A 15,740-nucleotide genomic window follows, 5' to 3' on the forward strand; every position below is an offset into this window, starting at 1 on the left:
TTGTAAAGCATATGTGAGGATCCAAGGGGAGGGCGGGGCTTAAATATGGGTTCATACAAGTTGATGGGTGGAGGAAGGGACTGGTCAAGGGAAGAGGAAAGGTCCGATGTGAAAAACAATGTCATGAATATTATATGTAAACCAGTATAAAATAATTTTTAATGATTCTGTAGAAAAAAATATTAAAGCCATGGAAACTAATCGAAGATTGGAATGGAAATAAAACAGAAATAAACAACAACAACAACATAAAAATAATTTAACATAAAGTATGTTTGGAAAGCTAGAAAAACGACACTACATGCCTAACGGTAATGAAAATAATCACCAATCATGAGATAAGCAGTTTATATCCACCAGCTGTTCCTTAGGAAAGGATGGGCAATCTCCTCCTGCGCAATTAAGTGCCTCAGAAAACCTGCCACGGGTCAGCTATGGGTGGACACAACAACAACAACAATGATGAAAGAAGAAATTAATAAAATACTAAACATGAGATGAGACAATATTGCTTGTGGTAAGTGAAGAGGGCTTGAAGCAATTACTGAAGAAGATCATTTATAACAACCTTTTGTGTGGATTACATATAAATAGCAAGAAAATAAAAATCCTCACCTCTAACTCAATGAGCAACATCATTAAAAATGGAGAGAAAAAAATTTAGCTGTCAATTTAATTTTGCGTGAAACTACAACCAACGTGGAAGTAGAAATCTGGAAATCAAAAGAATGTTGCATTGGGGAAATCTGCTGCCAAGTATTTCTATAAATAGATAAAGGGCAAGAAGGAAGTCAATTTAAAGACAAAGGTGTGCTTGCCCCAAGCAAAGTATTTTCAATTGCATCATATGCATGTAAAAGTTGGAAGACTGAAGAATTGATTCTTTGAATTGCAGTCCTAGCAAAAAGTGTTGACTATCCTATGGACAGACAAAAACCTAACCTTTACTACTGGAAGCAGGAGTGGCATCCACTTCTGTAAAAATCTTGCCTCCAGAAACCCTATGAATCTGGAGAAAGGATGAAAATCACGCATGCAAATGTGGAGGATTTTCGTTCATAGGGTCACTATGAGTCGCCTACGACTCGACGGCACTTAACAACAACAACAACAATTAGAATAAATACAGCCAAATATTTCTTAAAGCAAAGAATGGTTAAGACTTTGTTTCACAAACTTTGGATATTTTACCAAGAGGAGCCGAGAGAGCATCAGCTAAGGAGAGGAAGATTCTCAAAGCGATGGATTGCTATAGTGACTGTGACAAAGTGCTTGCTCATGGCGGAGATGACACAGAATTGGAAAGATTTCTTTTTGGCAGAATTGCGATGAGTTGAAGCTGACTAAGTAGCATGTAACTATATATATATATATATAATAATAATTTTTAAATATAAAATTTCTAGGACTTATGAGACTAATACGGGAAATTTTCTCATCTATTATATAATTTCTCCAACTAGATACCTGAATTAATATAAAATGTTCACTAATGGAATTCTTAAATTACTCTTGATTGAAAATATATACTTTTACTCAACATTTTGAAATAATGGGATAATTTATGTGTACTATCAAATGTTATGTATCCTTGCACTTTTTTACAAAGTAAGATTTAATATAAATGTTGCTAATAGTTTAACTCTATTAAATCTTCTTTAATTTATAAAGATCCTTAAAATTCTTTTCTTTAGATCTGTAGGCCACCTTACCAGTTTTGGTGTCATTTACATTTACTCTTCCATTCTTTTTCATTATTTATACCACTAGTAAATCATTACTTATAATGATTACATAACTGTAAATTTAAGGAACACCAGTAGTATTACTGTTGCTATTAATTTTGCTTTATATTTTTTATTAATATTTACATCTCTATCCATAGAAAACAGAGTATATTCTATTCTCTTCAGTGGGTTTTCAGTGGCAGTAAATTACATGGGAGAAGATCACCCATCTATCTCCTTCAGAGCAGCTGTTGGATTTGAACCATGGCTTTGGATTGGCAGTACAACTCCTTGCCACTCGGCCACCCTAGTGCAAAATATGCAATGCCGTTTATAAAAAGATCAGACTTCTAGTTTACTTCCTCATTATTCATCTAATAACATATAATAAAACAATTATGTAAACTCAAGTCAAATAATTTTTACATAAGTCATCATGACCTTTATGTTATGTGTCAACATCCCATAATCAGCCAATGTAGATAATGTCTAGAACTATATAAGACAGAGAAGGGGGAAACAAAAGTCTCTTGAACAAGCCAGGAATAGCTGGAGAGGAAAAATGGGGCTGTTCAGGAATTCTGTTTTCCTTTTAGTCCTCTGCCTGCTGCAGGGCTCAAATACTTCCCTGATTAAGCTGAATAACAGTGGCTATGAAGACATTATCTTTGCTATTCACCCTGATGTGCAAGAAGATGAGAATATAATTAAACAAATAAAGGTAAGAAAGAAAAGGTATTGTAATGCTATTTTAATTATGGAGAAGAAAAGGAAAATTAAGGATTATTAATGAAATTTCTTAATGCTCTGGGAAGTTTAAAAGCAGTGTGGTACAGTGAAGACAATGCTGATATGAGGATTGAGAGATGAATTTTCTAGATGAGACTACCCAGCTTCATTCCAACATCCTCAGTAGCTTCTTAAAATGCACAAAAGGAGCCCTGGTGGCAAGTTTTGTGAATAAAGATTGACAGTATGAATCCATTGGGTGCACTCTAGGAGAAAGATGGGCAATTTCTGCTCATAAAAGTTTACATTTTTGGAAGGTCAGAATTTAACTGATGGCAATATAGTGCACAGTTGACTCTGTCCCAAATATTTCTGAGCCTCAGAAGTAATTATTTGGAAAAATTATCTCTATGTGCAAAGGATTTTTTCAGAGAGTCTCTGTTGTATATTAGAATTAAAAATGTAATTGTTAGCGGTAGGCTTAGGTTGCATGGCTATTCTAACATTCTCCTGGAACTCTGAAAATGTTTATCTTTTTATCCTCTCAGAAAAATTAGGTCATCCTTTTTAGTGAACAGAAAATTGGAGTATAGAGAGTTGTTGTTGTTGTTGTTGTTGTTGTTGTTACGTGCCATCGAGTCACAGGTGACTCATAGGGACCCTACATACAACATCCCTAAACTCTGCTCTAGCCTGTGTCCATCTCACTGTCTCTGACACACTTACCCCCATTACCCCAGTAACTGAATCAATCCATCTCATTGAGGGTCTTTCTCTCCTGTACTGTCCTTCCTCCCTCCTAAGCATGATGTGCCTCTCCAAGGAATTGTCCAGAACTTGCAACATGTTTAAAGTAGGAAAGATGAAGCTTCAGAATCCTTTCCTTCGAAGAGCAGCTTGGTTTTGCACCCTCCCTAGGATGAACCTATTTATTCTCTTAGCAATCCATGGTATATGCAATACTCTTCTCCAGTACCACTGCTCAAAGGTGTCAATTTTTCTTTTCTCACACCTAGTCATTGTCCAGTTTTCTGATGCATAGCAAGTGATTGCAAAGACCATGGCTTGTATCAGGTGCACCTTAGTTTCCAGACTGACATCGTTGCTTATCAGTATTTTGGAGAGGTCTCTGACAGCAGACTTTCCCAATGCAACATGTCTTTTAATTTCCTGACTGCTGGTGCCAAGATTGTGGAGCCAAGCAAACTAAAGCTGTTAACAATCTCTTCACCATCTATTATGATACTTCCAGTCAGGAAGTGGTGAGAATCTTTGTTTTCTTAATGTTCAGCTTCAATCCATATTAAGGGCTGCAGTCCTTGATGTTCTGCAGCAAGCGCTTCAGGTCCTCCTCAGTTTCCGCAAATAGAGTTGTGTCATTTTCACAACACAGATTGGTGATGAGTCTTCCTCCAACCCTGATGTCACATTTCTCCTCATAGAGCCACGTCTCCTGTATAATTTGTTCTGCATATATTATTACTTGGTTAAATTACTTATCCAGTCTCAAATTAAATGACAGGGTCAGAGCTAAAATACAAGATTCATATAATGTGCTTTTGTAAAGTACATGGGCTTTGAATTTAAACAGACAAAAATTCTGGCTTTAATTCATTCACTAACTCATAACTAAGGTGCACCTGATCCAGACCATAGTCTTTACAACTACTTCCTATGCATCAGAAAACTGTACGATGACCAGGGATGAGAGAAGGAAAATTGATGCCTTTGAGCTGTTGTGCTTGAGAAGAGTATTGAATATACCCTGGACTGCTAAGAGAACAACCAAGTACATCCTAGAGAGGGTGAGACCAAGTTGCTCCTTGGAGGCTAGGATTCTGAAGTTTTGTCTGACCTACTTTGGACATGTTGCAAGGTGGGACCAGTCCTTAGAGAGAGACATCATGCTTGGGAGGATGGAGGGACAGCACAAGAGAGGAATACCCTCGATGAGATGGATTGACTCTGATTAGAGCAATGAAGGCAGGTGTGTCAGAGACAACAAGATTGACACAGGACAGAGCAGGATTTAGGGCTATTGTACATACGGTCATTATGAGTCATAGGCAACTCAATGACATATAACAACAACAATAGCTCATAACTGTCAAGTAAGAACCAATTCATAGCTGACCCTTCTTTAGATTTTCAAAGGTAAAAACTGCATGAGAGGAGATTGCCCATGTTTCTCCAGCAGAGCTGTTGGTGAATTTGAACTATGGGAGAGAAGTGACCTTTGGATTACCAGCTCAGCTCCTTAAAAGACTATGTCACTAGACCTCCCATTATTTCATTTGGATGGCAAAAATCACTCTTTGATACAATTGCGAACTAATAATTTGTGACTGTGACACAGTCAATAAAGTATCAGACCAGAATGAGTATCATGCTGTTTTGGCTAATAATTCATGAGTTGAAATGCTCAAATTTCAGTTTTCCTATTCCTAGTTCATATTTCTTCTTGGTTTCAAAAAAACATGGTTTTTAAAATGTTGGCATCAATTTTCTTTGATCCAACTGGGATATGGGTATCTAGACATAGATTTAAGACATGGAATTCTAGAAGAATTCTTCTTGGATAGCCTGTGGGAACCATACAAACCCACCCCGGATGCCCACAGAAGTCACAGTCATCTGATGGAGGTCTCTGCAATCCATCTACAACCTGAAAACATAACAATACTCAAGCTAGTCATGTGGCCATACATCATGGAGAGGAGGTTTTTCCTGGACAGAAACAATAGTGTACATTAGGAAACTGCCAAGAAGATGATGAAGACTGACATTAATCCAATGTCCATAATGCCCCAATTATTGATAGGATTTAACCACATAGAATAGATCACTGCAAGTGTCTCTTACTCAATCTATTTCCTTAGTAGGGAGCTCTGATGGCTTAATGCTAAAGAATTGACCTGCTAATCCAAAGGTACTCAGTTCAAATCCACCAGTCTCACCTTGAGAGAAAGATAGGCAGTCTTCTGCCATGCAATTTATTGTCTCTGAAAATCTGCTTTAGGGTCAGCTATGAATCAGTTCAGACTCAGCAGTTCATAACAATAACATTTCCCCCACTATCTACTTCCTAAACAACATGCCTCTGGAAACTCTATGAACTTTGATAAATGTCAATAGTTGTAGAGGGGCTTCAGGCCTTTTGTTTATAGGGTCGTTATGAGTTGTGCTCAACTTGAAGGCAATCAACAACAACAACAACAACAGATGTAAATTCTAGAAGAGGATTATGCATCTTAGTCATAATTATAGCCTTGGACTTCAGAAAAAAAAGGTGATATTATTTTCAGCTTGTTAACAGAGTTAGCTATCTCATTTGTTCTTATGAATTTTTCTAGCACCATGGGCCCATATCACACTTGGGCCCATATCAGAGATCCCAGCCTATCTGTCCCTCTCTTGTGATCATACTTATTATTTAGGAACTTATTCCTAGAGCAAAACTGCTCACTGCTCTGACTTCTTATAGAATAATGATATTACTGGTTTACTAGATATTTCTGTAAGGTTGCTGAGGAAGGACAGAACCCAGCTTAGGCCAAGAAAGTTTATTGAGGAGAAACTGCTGGATTAGCTCTCGAGCAGAAGACCAGCCTCCACTAAAAGTTAGAGAAGGAGTTTATATTCTCTTACAAGGAACTTGGGGAAGGAAATGTTAACAGTTGTTTTCTACAAGATAGGAAAGTGGACTGGGGTCTCTGATAACTATCTCTGGGAAAGGGGGTAGGGTTGTTTTACAGCCTTCAAAGAGAGAAAGATCACAGCTGCTGCTTCCTGTGATTGGATTCTTTCAGTAGACATTCTGGGATAAGAAGTAAAGTCCTAATAATTTCTAGAGCACGTTATAATTTATTCTTTCTTTTTGCCGACTTTAAATATAAATAATATCGTTCATTTATGTGATGAGGATATTGATGTTCAAAACAGTTTCAAAAATTAGCCAAGATTTAAAATTTAAGAAGTACTAAAATCACAATTAGATCTAAGGCATCATAATAATACTTAAATAATTCCTATTAACAATAAATAGAAGCCTTTGCTTTTTCATGTGTGATTATAGAGAATTAAAATGTATTTAGGGAGCTCTTGTGGTATAGTTCATAGAGAGTTACTCTGATAACCCAAATCCATGAATCTATGGGAGTTCAAGTCCACCAGTGGCCTTGAGGGAGAAAGATGAGAAATGTCCTCACCTATGATTGATTTACAGCCACAGACATCTAATAGAGGTTCATCTGTGAACTGTTTCCAATTCCAAGGCAATAAGCAAGCAAGGGAAAAACATATTTAAATGTTCAAGATTGAGCTGTCATTTCCAACAGTTAGCAGAATTGGAGTCATAGAGACTCAATTTTTCAAAGCTACTTTTACTTACTCATAAGAAAGGAAATGCCTATGGTTACCATGTGCTCATTGAGTTGACTCTTAGTTGGTTCTCCTCACATGTATTTTTTTCCTTTAATACTAGGATATGGTGACTGCAGCTTCTACTTACTTGTTTGAAGCCACAGAAAAAAGATTTTTTTTCAAAACTGTATCTATATTAATTCCTGAGACTTGGAAGGCAAGTCCTCAATACAAGAGGCCCAGACTAGAGAGCTATACACATGTAAGTAAAACAGAAAATGACAAATACTGCATAACACCATTGTTATAAAACAGGACTGCCATGGAGGAAACTAAGAAAAGAGGGGATAAATAACAAATACTTAATTGGAACAGATAAAGGAAAGAACTCTTTAAAAGGAATATAGGATTAGACTTTATACATAGAACAGCAGCCAGAATAAGAAGAGGTACATTGCAAAGAGGACTAGGGAGACGTGGGGGAGGGAAGTAATTGTGCAACAATAAATAAATATATATTTTTTTGTAAGTGAACTGGGGGAGGGGGAAGGGAAGGAGAGGAGGTAAAAAGTAAAACAGTGAATGATTGAGAACCTAACTTTTCTGCAAACTTTCACTATAATCACAATTTAATTTTTTTTTTCTAAAAAAAATAACATTTCTCGGTTCTATAGTTTTTCAGACCAAATGTCATTTCTATTTCTGGGTTTTAAACAGTCTTTTTAAACCTTCTCAGGCTGATATTGTAGTTGCACCACCGACCCTCCAAGGTAGAGATGAACCGTACACAAGGCAGTTCACAGAATGTGGAGAAAAAGGAGAATTCATTCACTTCACACCTGACTTTCTACTAGGAAAAAAAGAAAAAGAATACGGACCATCAGGTAGGAATTTGGGCTGAAAACACATATATTTAACATTTAACATGTATATATACATAATGTTTTCAGAAAGTAGCTTTGTATCCACATAGATTTGCAAGTTTTGAAATGAGACTATTACAGAGGTGTAAATCCTGTCTCGCTTGTTTATTAGCCGGGTATGACCTCCTGTCAATGACTCAATCCCTTTGTGATTGTTGTGTATAAAAGGTTGATATAGGAATTGCTGCCCAGGAGAATTGTTTTGAACATTCAATTAGATAACTTTATATGTTTGGTACAATGTCTTGTATATGTTAAAGGGAAGAAATATTGAACATAGCACCATAGGAAATGCCTTCTCTTTAAGTCATCTTTTCAGATCTTAATTTAAAATACAGATTAAAATTTCAGTTCTTCATGCTTGACATAAACTATTACAACACTTAAGGCCTTTTTCCCTCCCAGAAACCATTTTCTCCCCTGAGGAGGCACTATCACTCCCTTTGTGAATTGGTTTTATAGAAGAGAAATCGAGGTATAACGGGTTAAGCAATTTGTCCAAGGATACAAAGATGAGAAGGGGCAGGACACGCTACAATAGCTAGAGAAATAAAATAATTGGGTGAATGGAAGGAAGAACAGATGATATAGACTATTATCTTTTCCATCCCAAATGACCTTTGTGTCTAACTACGCTGTGCTTATCAGTCTCCCCTACTATTTAACTTCAAAGGCTCAAAATCCAATCTGCCCATAGCATGCACTCTGCAAAGATTTTACTTGTTTTAAGTATTATGTGTAATAAACATTAATATTCTGCATAATGTTATGTGGTATAAAATAGTTCATAAACTAATAATATTCACAGCTATCATTTAATTGATTGGAAAAATGCCTTTAAGGTATTTTAGAGGCAAATCTTTTCACCTGACTTATGAACACATTTTAAATATTTCCCGACAGGTAGAGTGTTTGTCCATGAATGGGCCCATCTCCGGTGGGGCGTATTTGACGAGTACAATGAAGATGAGCCATTCTACAGTTCTTCGTCGAAAAAAATTGAAGCAACAAGGCATGGTCCTTTACAAATTTCATAAATGACTTTAGAGTGTAACTGATTTTATATTACTTAGACTTCTTTCCTACTGCCAATAACTCATATTTGTCTTGATGCTTGTTTTCTTTTTGAAAATTAATTTGCTGTCAATTTTTTTTTAAAAAAACGTGTGTGTGTGTGTGTGTGTGTGTGTGTGTAAAATCTTTAAGGTACTTTGTGGACAACTTGAGAGTAAATTGTTAGGATAAATGTGTTTAAAATTGGGTTTTATTACCCTAATGGCTGCTAGATGCCCTGCTGAGAAGTTATTGTAATTGTCACAAATGAGCAAGGTAAAGATGCATGATACCAATAAGCATCATTCTTCTGCTCTACCACAACTGCACCATTTTTCAGGACATATTTTGTTGATTTTTTTTTTGTTTTCGGGTTTTTTTTAATCTCAAACAGTTTTTATTGGGGAGTGACGAATTGTAGGAGACAAATGATGTTGTATGGTCATTTTTCAATACCAACGCACCATAAATATATTTCTTATCATTAAATATTATAGCATAATTTTAATTTCTGCTTGTGTTATGCTATTTGACATATAAGTTATCTGTTAATCTTCCTTTGGTTGTAGACTTCTTGTATTTTATTTTTTACTACTATGAGAAATCTTTTTTCCTACCTCTATTTTTATTGGTATGCATAAAATTATTCATATCTATAGTGTTTCAAGAGTATTTCACTTATTCCATTCATTTACATGTCTGAATATCTACATTTCAGTACAAAATATTTGTAATCATTTATATAAATAGCTTAATTATTTTTAGTGGGTTGTAGGGCAACGCAAGACCAAAAAAAAATATATTTAGGAGATTCCCTAGACAACTAAACGAAATCTCATTATTACTTCCTGAATTTGAACTGGGAGCACATTGCAAAGGTAAGAGTGTATTAATATCGCGACATATTTATTGAAATTACTGCCAATTCTAAGTAATAAAATCTATTTCTAAAATACCTCCATCATTCATTGCTTCCAGCCACATTCTCTTTTGAATAGCAATCTTTTTTGGACACTGGAAACAACTGTAGCTATGTTATCTCCCCTTCTTTTGTAGACATCTTCCCAAACAAGAAATCTATAAATGACTCTAAACAAAGCTGGTTTCACAGTAGGCAGGCTAAAAGTTCTCTCACCAGATTGTTGCAACACAAGTTTTCTCACCAGATTGTTATCACTACAAATTCAGCAGGAAACAAGGGAGCTTCCATTCGTCTAAGCAGGGCAGCAGCTGCTTGAAACTCAGCAGAGAACTCAGCCATTGTATGTATGAGATTCTCTTACAAGGTTTTTGAAAAATTTCTCACTGCAGTGTCATGAAAACAAGATCCTGTTCTGGTAAAAACCCTTAAACTTTGCTGTATACAAACAAGAGTAAAATTCTTCATAAATTATAATCATTAAACACTTAAGATTTTCAAAACATATTCCTGGATAAGTTGTCTCAAAGATTAACTATATCAAATATTTTCAGGTGTTCTACAGGAATCACTGGCACAAATAAAGTATACTGGTGTCAAGGAGACAGCTGTGTAACTAGAGCGTGCAGACTCGATTCCAAGACAAAACTATATGAAAAAGATTGTCAATTCTTTCCTAACAAAGTTCAAAATGAAAAGGCATCTATAATGTTTATGCAAAGTATTGATTCTGTAAGTATGTCAGTCATTGCTTTGATAATTTAAAACTAAGTAAGATATTGTATTCAACTTATTTATCCAGGTGATCTTAGGAAATAAAGGTATTAATAGAGGGTTGTTTGAGCATCAGGAAGCACTGGTGACCTAGTGGTTAAGGAGTTTTGATGTGAATGCAAAGTCAGGTGATTTGAATCCACTAGGTGCTTTGCAAAAGAAAGATGGGCAATCTCCTCTCCTGTGGTTTACAGCCTTGGAAAAATCCATTGGAGGATCAACTATGAGTTGATTCCAAATCTAGGACAATGAGTCAGTCAGTCTATTTGAGTATTAGCTGGCACAAGGATTAGCTATTATTACTATTATTATTATTATTAATTAAAAATACACAAGTATAATAGTGATTCTTCATTGAATAACAGTTCATTCAATAGCAACATTTTTTCAGAATATATTTTTAATTTTGGGGGGTCTGTAGTTTGATGTTAAAGTGCATTTTGTTATGTGTCACTGAGTTGAGTTCAATTCATAGTGAACATATAGGACAATATAGAACTTCCCCATCAGCATTCCTAGGCTGTAATGTTTACAATTGCCATGAATTTTCAGTCATGAGGCAGCTGCCGGCTTCAAACCATCAACTTTCAGTTAACAGCAGAGTACTTAACTATCATGCTACCAGGATGTTCTTAACATGCTGTTAATCATATAGTATATAAAGGAGTCCTGGAGGCAAAACATGTAAAATAGTGAACTACTAACCAAAAGTTTGATAGTTCAAATACACTAGTCACTTTACAGGACAAAGATGGGTAGTATCTTCCTAGAAAACTCAATGAAGAATTGTCATTAGTCAGAATCAACCAGGCAGCAGTGGTTTTACATTCTTGTTGTTATTATGTCCCTTTGAGTCAGAACTGACTCACTGTTGACTCTTTAGTGAGTTCAGAGAGACTAAATCATATTGTAGAAGACTACTGATCTGTCTCCAGTGAATTTGGTGGATTCCAACTACAAGTCTTTGAGTTAACCTCTTACCTCCTTTTTACTAGGCCACTAGAGTTCAGTTGCAGAGTAGATAAAAATTTTATTTTCACCGTATTAACCTTTTAGGTCACTGAATTTTGTAATGCAAAAACCCATAACCGAGAAGCGCCAAGCCTACAAAACAAAAAATGTGACTCCAGAAGCATATGGGAAGTGATTAGCAATTCTGAGGATTTTAACAACACTGTTCCTATGGAAGAAACACCTCCTCCACCGGTCTTTTCACTGCTGAGGATCAGTGAAAGGATTGTGTGCTTAGTTCTTGATAAATCTGGAAGCATGTCGGTAAGTGTCATGGTTCTATTTTTCTGGGATGTGGCAGATTGGTTGATGACAGAATGGCCAAGAAAACACTGTTCTCTATCTATACCTGAGTTGTTCTTAAGTACATGATAATTTTAAGTTGTATCACTTCTTAGGGTCCTCGCTTCAAGATGAGCAATGACATATTACAGTGAAAGAAAGATATCAATAGACTTAAACAAATTTAAACCAAATTCTGGTGTTATTTTTATTAATTTCCCCAAATAAGTTTTTTTACTGAGGACTCTTAGTAAAGCTTTAGCTAAAGGAATAGAAATACAGAGTGAAATATATAAATGGTTTCTAACCATGCGCCCTTTATGTATTAGGAATGTTTGAGAGATTTGAAAATAGAGTGGAATGCAATTTGCTGAATTTAATAATCTAGGTTAAAGTATAAAATTAATTAGGATAATTATTAGCATGGGCTTATTATAAGTACCAATTATACAAAAGACCTCTTTATGATCAGAGACAGGAAAAATATCTGACTCAATCTAGCCCGTTTTTCTTGTGTGTGTGTGTGTGTGTGTGTGTGTGTGTGTGTGTATAGTTGTTGTTATGTGCCATCGAGTTGCTTGCGTCTCATAGTGACCCTATATACAAGAGCCCTAAATGCCGTTCTATCCTGTGCCAATCTTGCTGTCTCAGACACACTCATTCCCACCACTCCACTCACAGAATCGATCCATCTCATCAAGGGTCTTCCTCTCCTGTGCCGTCCCTCCGCTTTCCCAAACATGATGTCCCTCTCCAAGGACCAGTCCCTCCTTGTGACATGCCCAGAGTATGTCAGACTAAGCTTCAGAATCCTTGACTCCAAGGAGCATTCTGGCTTCACCCTCTCCAGGACAAACCTGTTTATTCTCCTAGTAGTCCATGGTATATTCAGCACTCTTCTCCAGCACCACAGCTTAAAGGAATAAATTATCTTTCTATGATCCCTATTCACTGTCCAATTCTTTGATGCATAGCATGTAATTGCAAAGACTATAGCCAGGATCAGACGCACCTTAGTCTCCAGCCTGATGTTGCTGCTCTTCAGTACTCTTGAGAGGTCCCTCACATCTGACTTTCCCAATGCAATTCATCCCCTGATTTCCTGGCTGCTGGTACCAAGAGCACTGACTGTGGAACCATTGCCAGAGCACGCTACATATATGCATATATAGTTATACACACACACACATATTGCGATGAGAAATTTCTCAGAACATAAAACCATCTTCATTTAAGGAATGAAGACACTTCTATGTGCTGAGAAGTTTCTCATTGCAATTTGGTTGCAGGAGTTCAGGGGACAGTTTGGGTAGGAAAGAGAATAATGAAAGTAGGGTTAATGAATAGAGTGGCACAGATTAGCGTGGTGATAAGAAAAAGAACAAATCTTCAAATCCAACTGCAGATTGCCAATGACCAAGTAAAGAACGATGTATCCTGGTGTACCAAGAAAGGGCTGAATGAATACATAGTTGAAAAAGGGCAAATATAGAATGAAACAGGACACAGCAAAAAGCATTAGACATCAGCACATAATGTCTTCTGCTACCCTTCAGGAAGTGTCTGTTACTTTGTGACAGACATTGTGCTAGAGCAGAGGTCCACATATTAAGGACTTCATAGCTGAACAGAGAAGCTGTTCTCTCCCTTCCCTCATCTTTCATATTTAATACAAGTATCCAGTTCCTCCAGGTGGAACTGAACTGGGATTCTAGCTGAACTTTCTGTTCATCATTTAATAATATGCTTTATATTATTAGTATATGCTTTATATATGTTGGTAGGCTCACTCTTATAATGCTGTATATTATATCTAAATTACACATTTTGGTCCCAGTACAGTAAGAGCTTTTCTAGGATTTGGGACTATGTTTTCATCTTTGATCCTCAGGGCCTAAAACAGGACTTCTCTGTCACACACAGGTCCTCAATAAGCAATTAACAACTAATTAGGGTAATCTGAAGACCAGCTAAGAATTCATGCTAGTTAAAATTTCTACTACTTTGTACACTAGCATATGTCCTGTGACAGCTGTAACTGTATTTTAACTCTATAAAAAAATTTAAATAACACAAGCCAGTCTTCACTGAAATTCTTTCCAACAAATCCTCTGTACTCATTTTTTATAATCTGCTATTACTTTCTAGTAGAAAAGCACATGGTTTTTCTTCTTGTTCTTTATTCAGACTGCTCAACGCCTACAGCGTATGAATCAAGCAGCTAAACAGTTTCTGCTACAGACCATTGAAAATGGATCCTGGGTTGGATTGGTTCAGTTTGATTCTACAGCCACTGTCAAAAGTAACCTAGTCCAAATAACAAGCAACAGTGAAAGAGAGGGGCTTGTGAAAAATTTACCTACACAAGCTTCAGGAGGAACGTCCATCTGCTCTGGAATCGAAGCTGCTTTTCAGGTGAAAACCATTCTGCTAATATAGGTCATTCTTCATTTTGTTTCCTAGATCACTTCTATGTTATGTGTTGTTGCTTTTCCTCATTGTCTAATTTTTTATTTTTTTCATTCACAATCTTGTGTGAACTGATTGGATTTGCTGGATTTCGCTAACAGAGAACTTTGGGTTGGAAGCCTATTGCTTAGAGTCAGTCAGAACCTGGGGGGTGGGCCTTTATGATTAAAAGCCAGTTTGAGCAATCGGGCCTGCAGCTTTGGGCCTGGTTTTGATTGTGTTTGGGATGAACATTTTTCTAACTGGTGCAGCATTAGTCTGTCAATTTGCTGTACTGAGGTAAACTGAGGTTTCTATGATGCTGAACACCGTGCTACTAGTGTGTCCAGTGCCGTAATGTTTACCCATGGTAGACAGTGTTTGATGGAGCTCCTAGTTTGAGACAGCCTTGGAAGCAGGAGAGGCATCCACTTTCTAAATGACATACCTCCTAAAACTCTATGAATATAGGGAAACAACGATAGTTACAGAACAGGGTTCAGAAAGTCATGCTTGACTCAATGGTACTTAACAACAACAATAATTGCAACATAATTAGTTTTAAAAACCACAATGCTAATAAACATTTAGGAAAAAATTCTCAATTTAAAAGAAATATTAATGAATAAATGACTAGACCAACGTGTAACTAAATGACTATGAAAATCAAGCCTATACCAAACTAATAGTGTCTGACTATTCTAACCCATTTTTTTCCACACACAAATCACAAGATCTTTTGGTTAGAAATTGAGTTTTGTACTACCCAGGGACTCTAAATTTCCACTAAGTGACTATAATGTCTCACTAAATTATAAGCTCAATTAGGGAAGGTAATTTATCTCTGCTATTACCATGTAAAGGGAGCATAGTGTGAAGGAATTGCACTGCCAAACTAAACACAAGGGTTTAAATCGACCAGCTGTTCCAACAGCGAAAGGCGGGCAGTCTCCTGTGTGATTTACCACCTCCAAAAACCCACTGGTGGGTCAGCTATGAGTCAGGTGAGATTCCACAGTACCTAAAAACATTACTATGGAAAGTAGATGCTCAATAAATATTAAATATATTATATGTGTGGGCAACAGAAGCAACCAACTTTCAGAGCAAAGGACAACTCCTATGCTATGATTCTAACCTGAGCCAGTCCTCATTTCTACATCTGTGGTACTCAGGAGAATCCAATGGCTAACCTATTAAAGCACAGGCAGCAGAGGCTGTTAATCATATGTAGGATAAGAAAGGTTGGTTAGACCATGAGATTTTAAAACAGATTTGGGTTTGAGTGTTTCCATAGACTTATTAACTGCATGAATTTAGGCAAAGTTTCTAGCCTTTTTGTATTCTCACCACATTACATAAATAATCTATAAATCATGTTGTTGTGGTTGTTATGTGCCGTCGAGTCATTTCCAACTCATAGCGACCCTATGCACAACAGCCCTAAACCCTGCTCTATCCTGCGCCAACCGCACCGCCTCTGACACACCCATCCCGATTACCCCAGTCACT

The 15,740-nt window shown here is 36.6% G+C and overlaps 1 protein-coding gene across 1 annotated transcript in view; it reads left to right on the plus strand.

Moving 5' to 3' along the window:
• Nucleotides 1-2,289: 2,289 nt before the first annotated feature.
• Nucleotides 2,290-15,740, plus strand: part of CLCA4 (chloride channel accessory 4) — a 34,929-nt gene continuing 21,478 nt past the window's right edge. The window contains 7 exon segments of the mRNA XM_006903722.1: nucleotides 2,290-2,448; nucleotides 6,940-7,080; nucleotides 7,555-7,702; nucleotides 8,645-8,753; nucleotides 10,268-10,445; nucleotides 11,544-11,762; nucleotides 13,968-14,195. Coding sequence (XP_006903784.1) covers nucleotides 2,290-2,448; nucleotides 6,940-7,080; nucleotides 7,555-7,702; nucleotides 8,645-8,753; nucleotides 10,268-10,445; nucleotides 11,544-11,762; nucleotides 13,968-14,195 — 1,182 coding nt within the window.

The sequence above is a fragment of the Elephantulus edwardii genome, unplaced genomic scaffold (genome assembly GCF_000299155.1).
Source record: "Elephantulus edwardii isolate Elephantulus edwardi_28Jun2011 unplaced genomic scaffold, EleEdw1.0 scaffold00227, whole genome shotgun sequence".
Classification (NCBI taxonomy): Eukaryota; Metazoa; Chordata; class Mammalia; order Macroscelidea; family Macroscelididae; genus Elephantulus; species Elephantulus edwardii.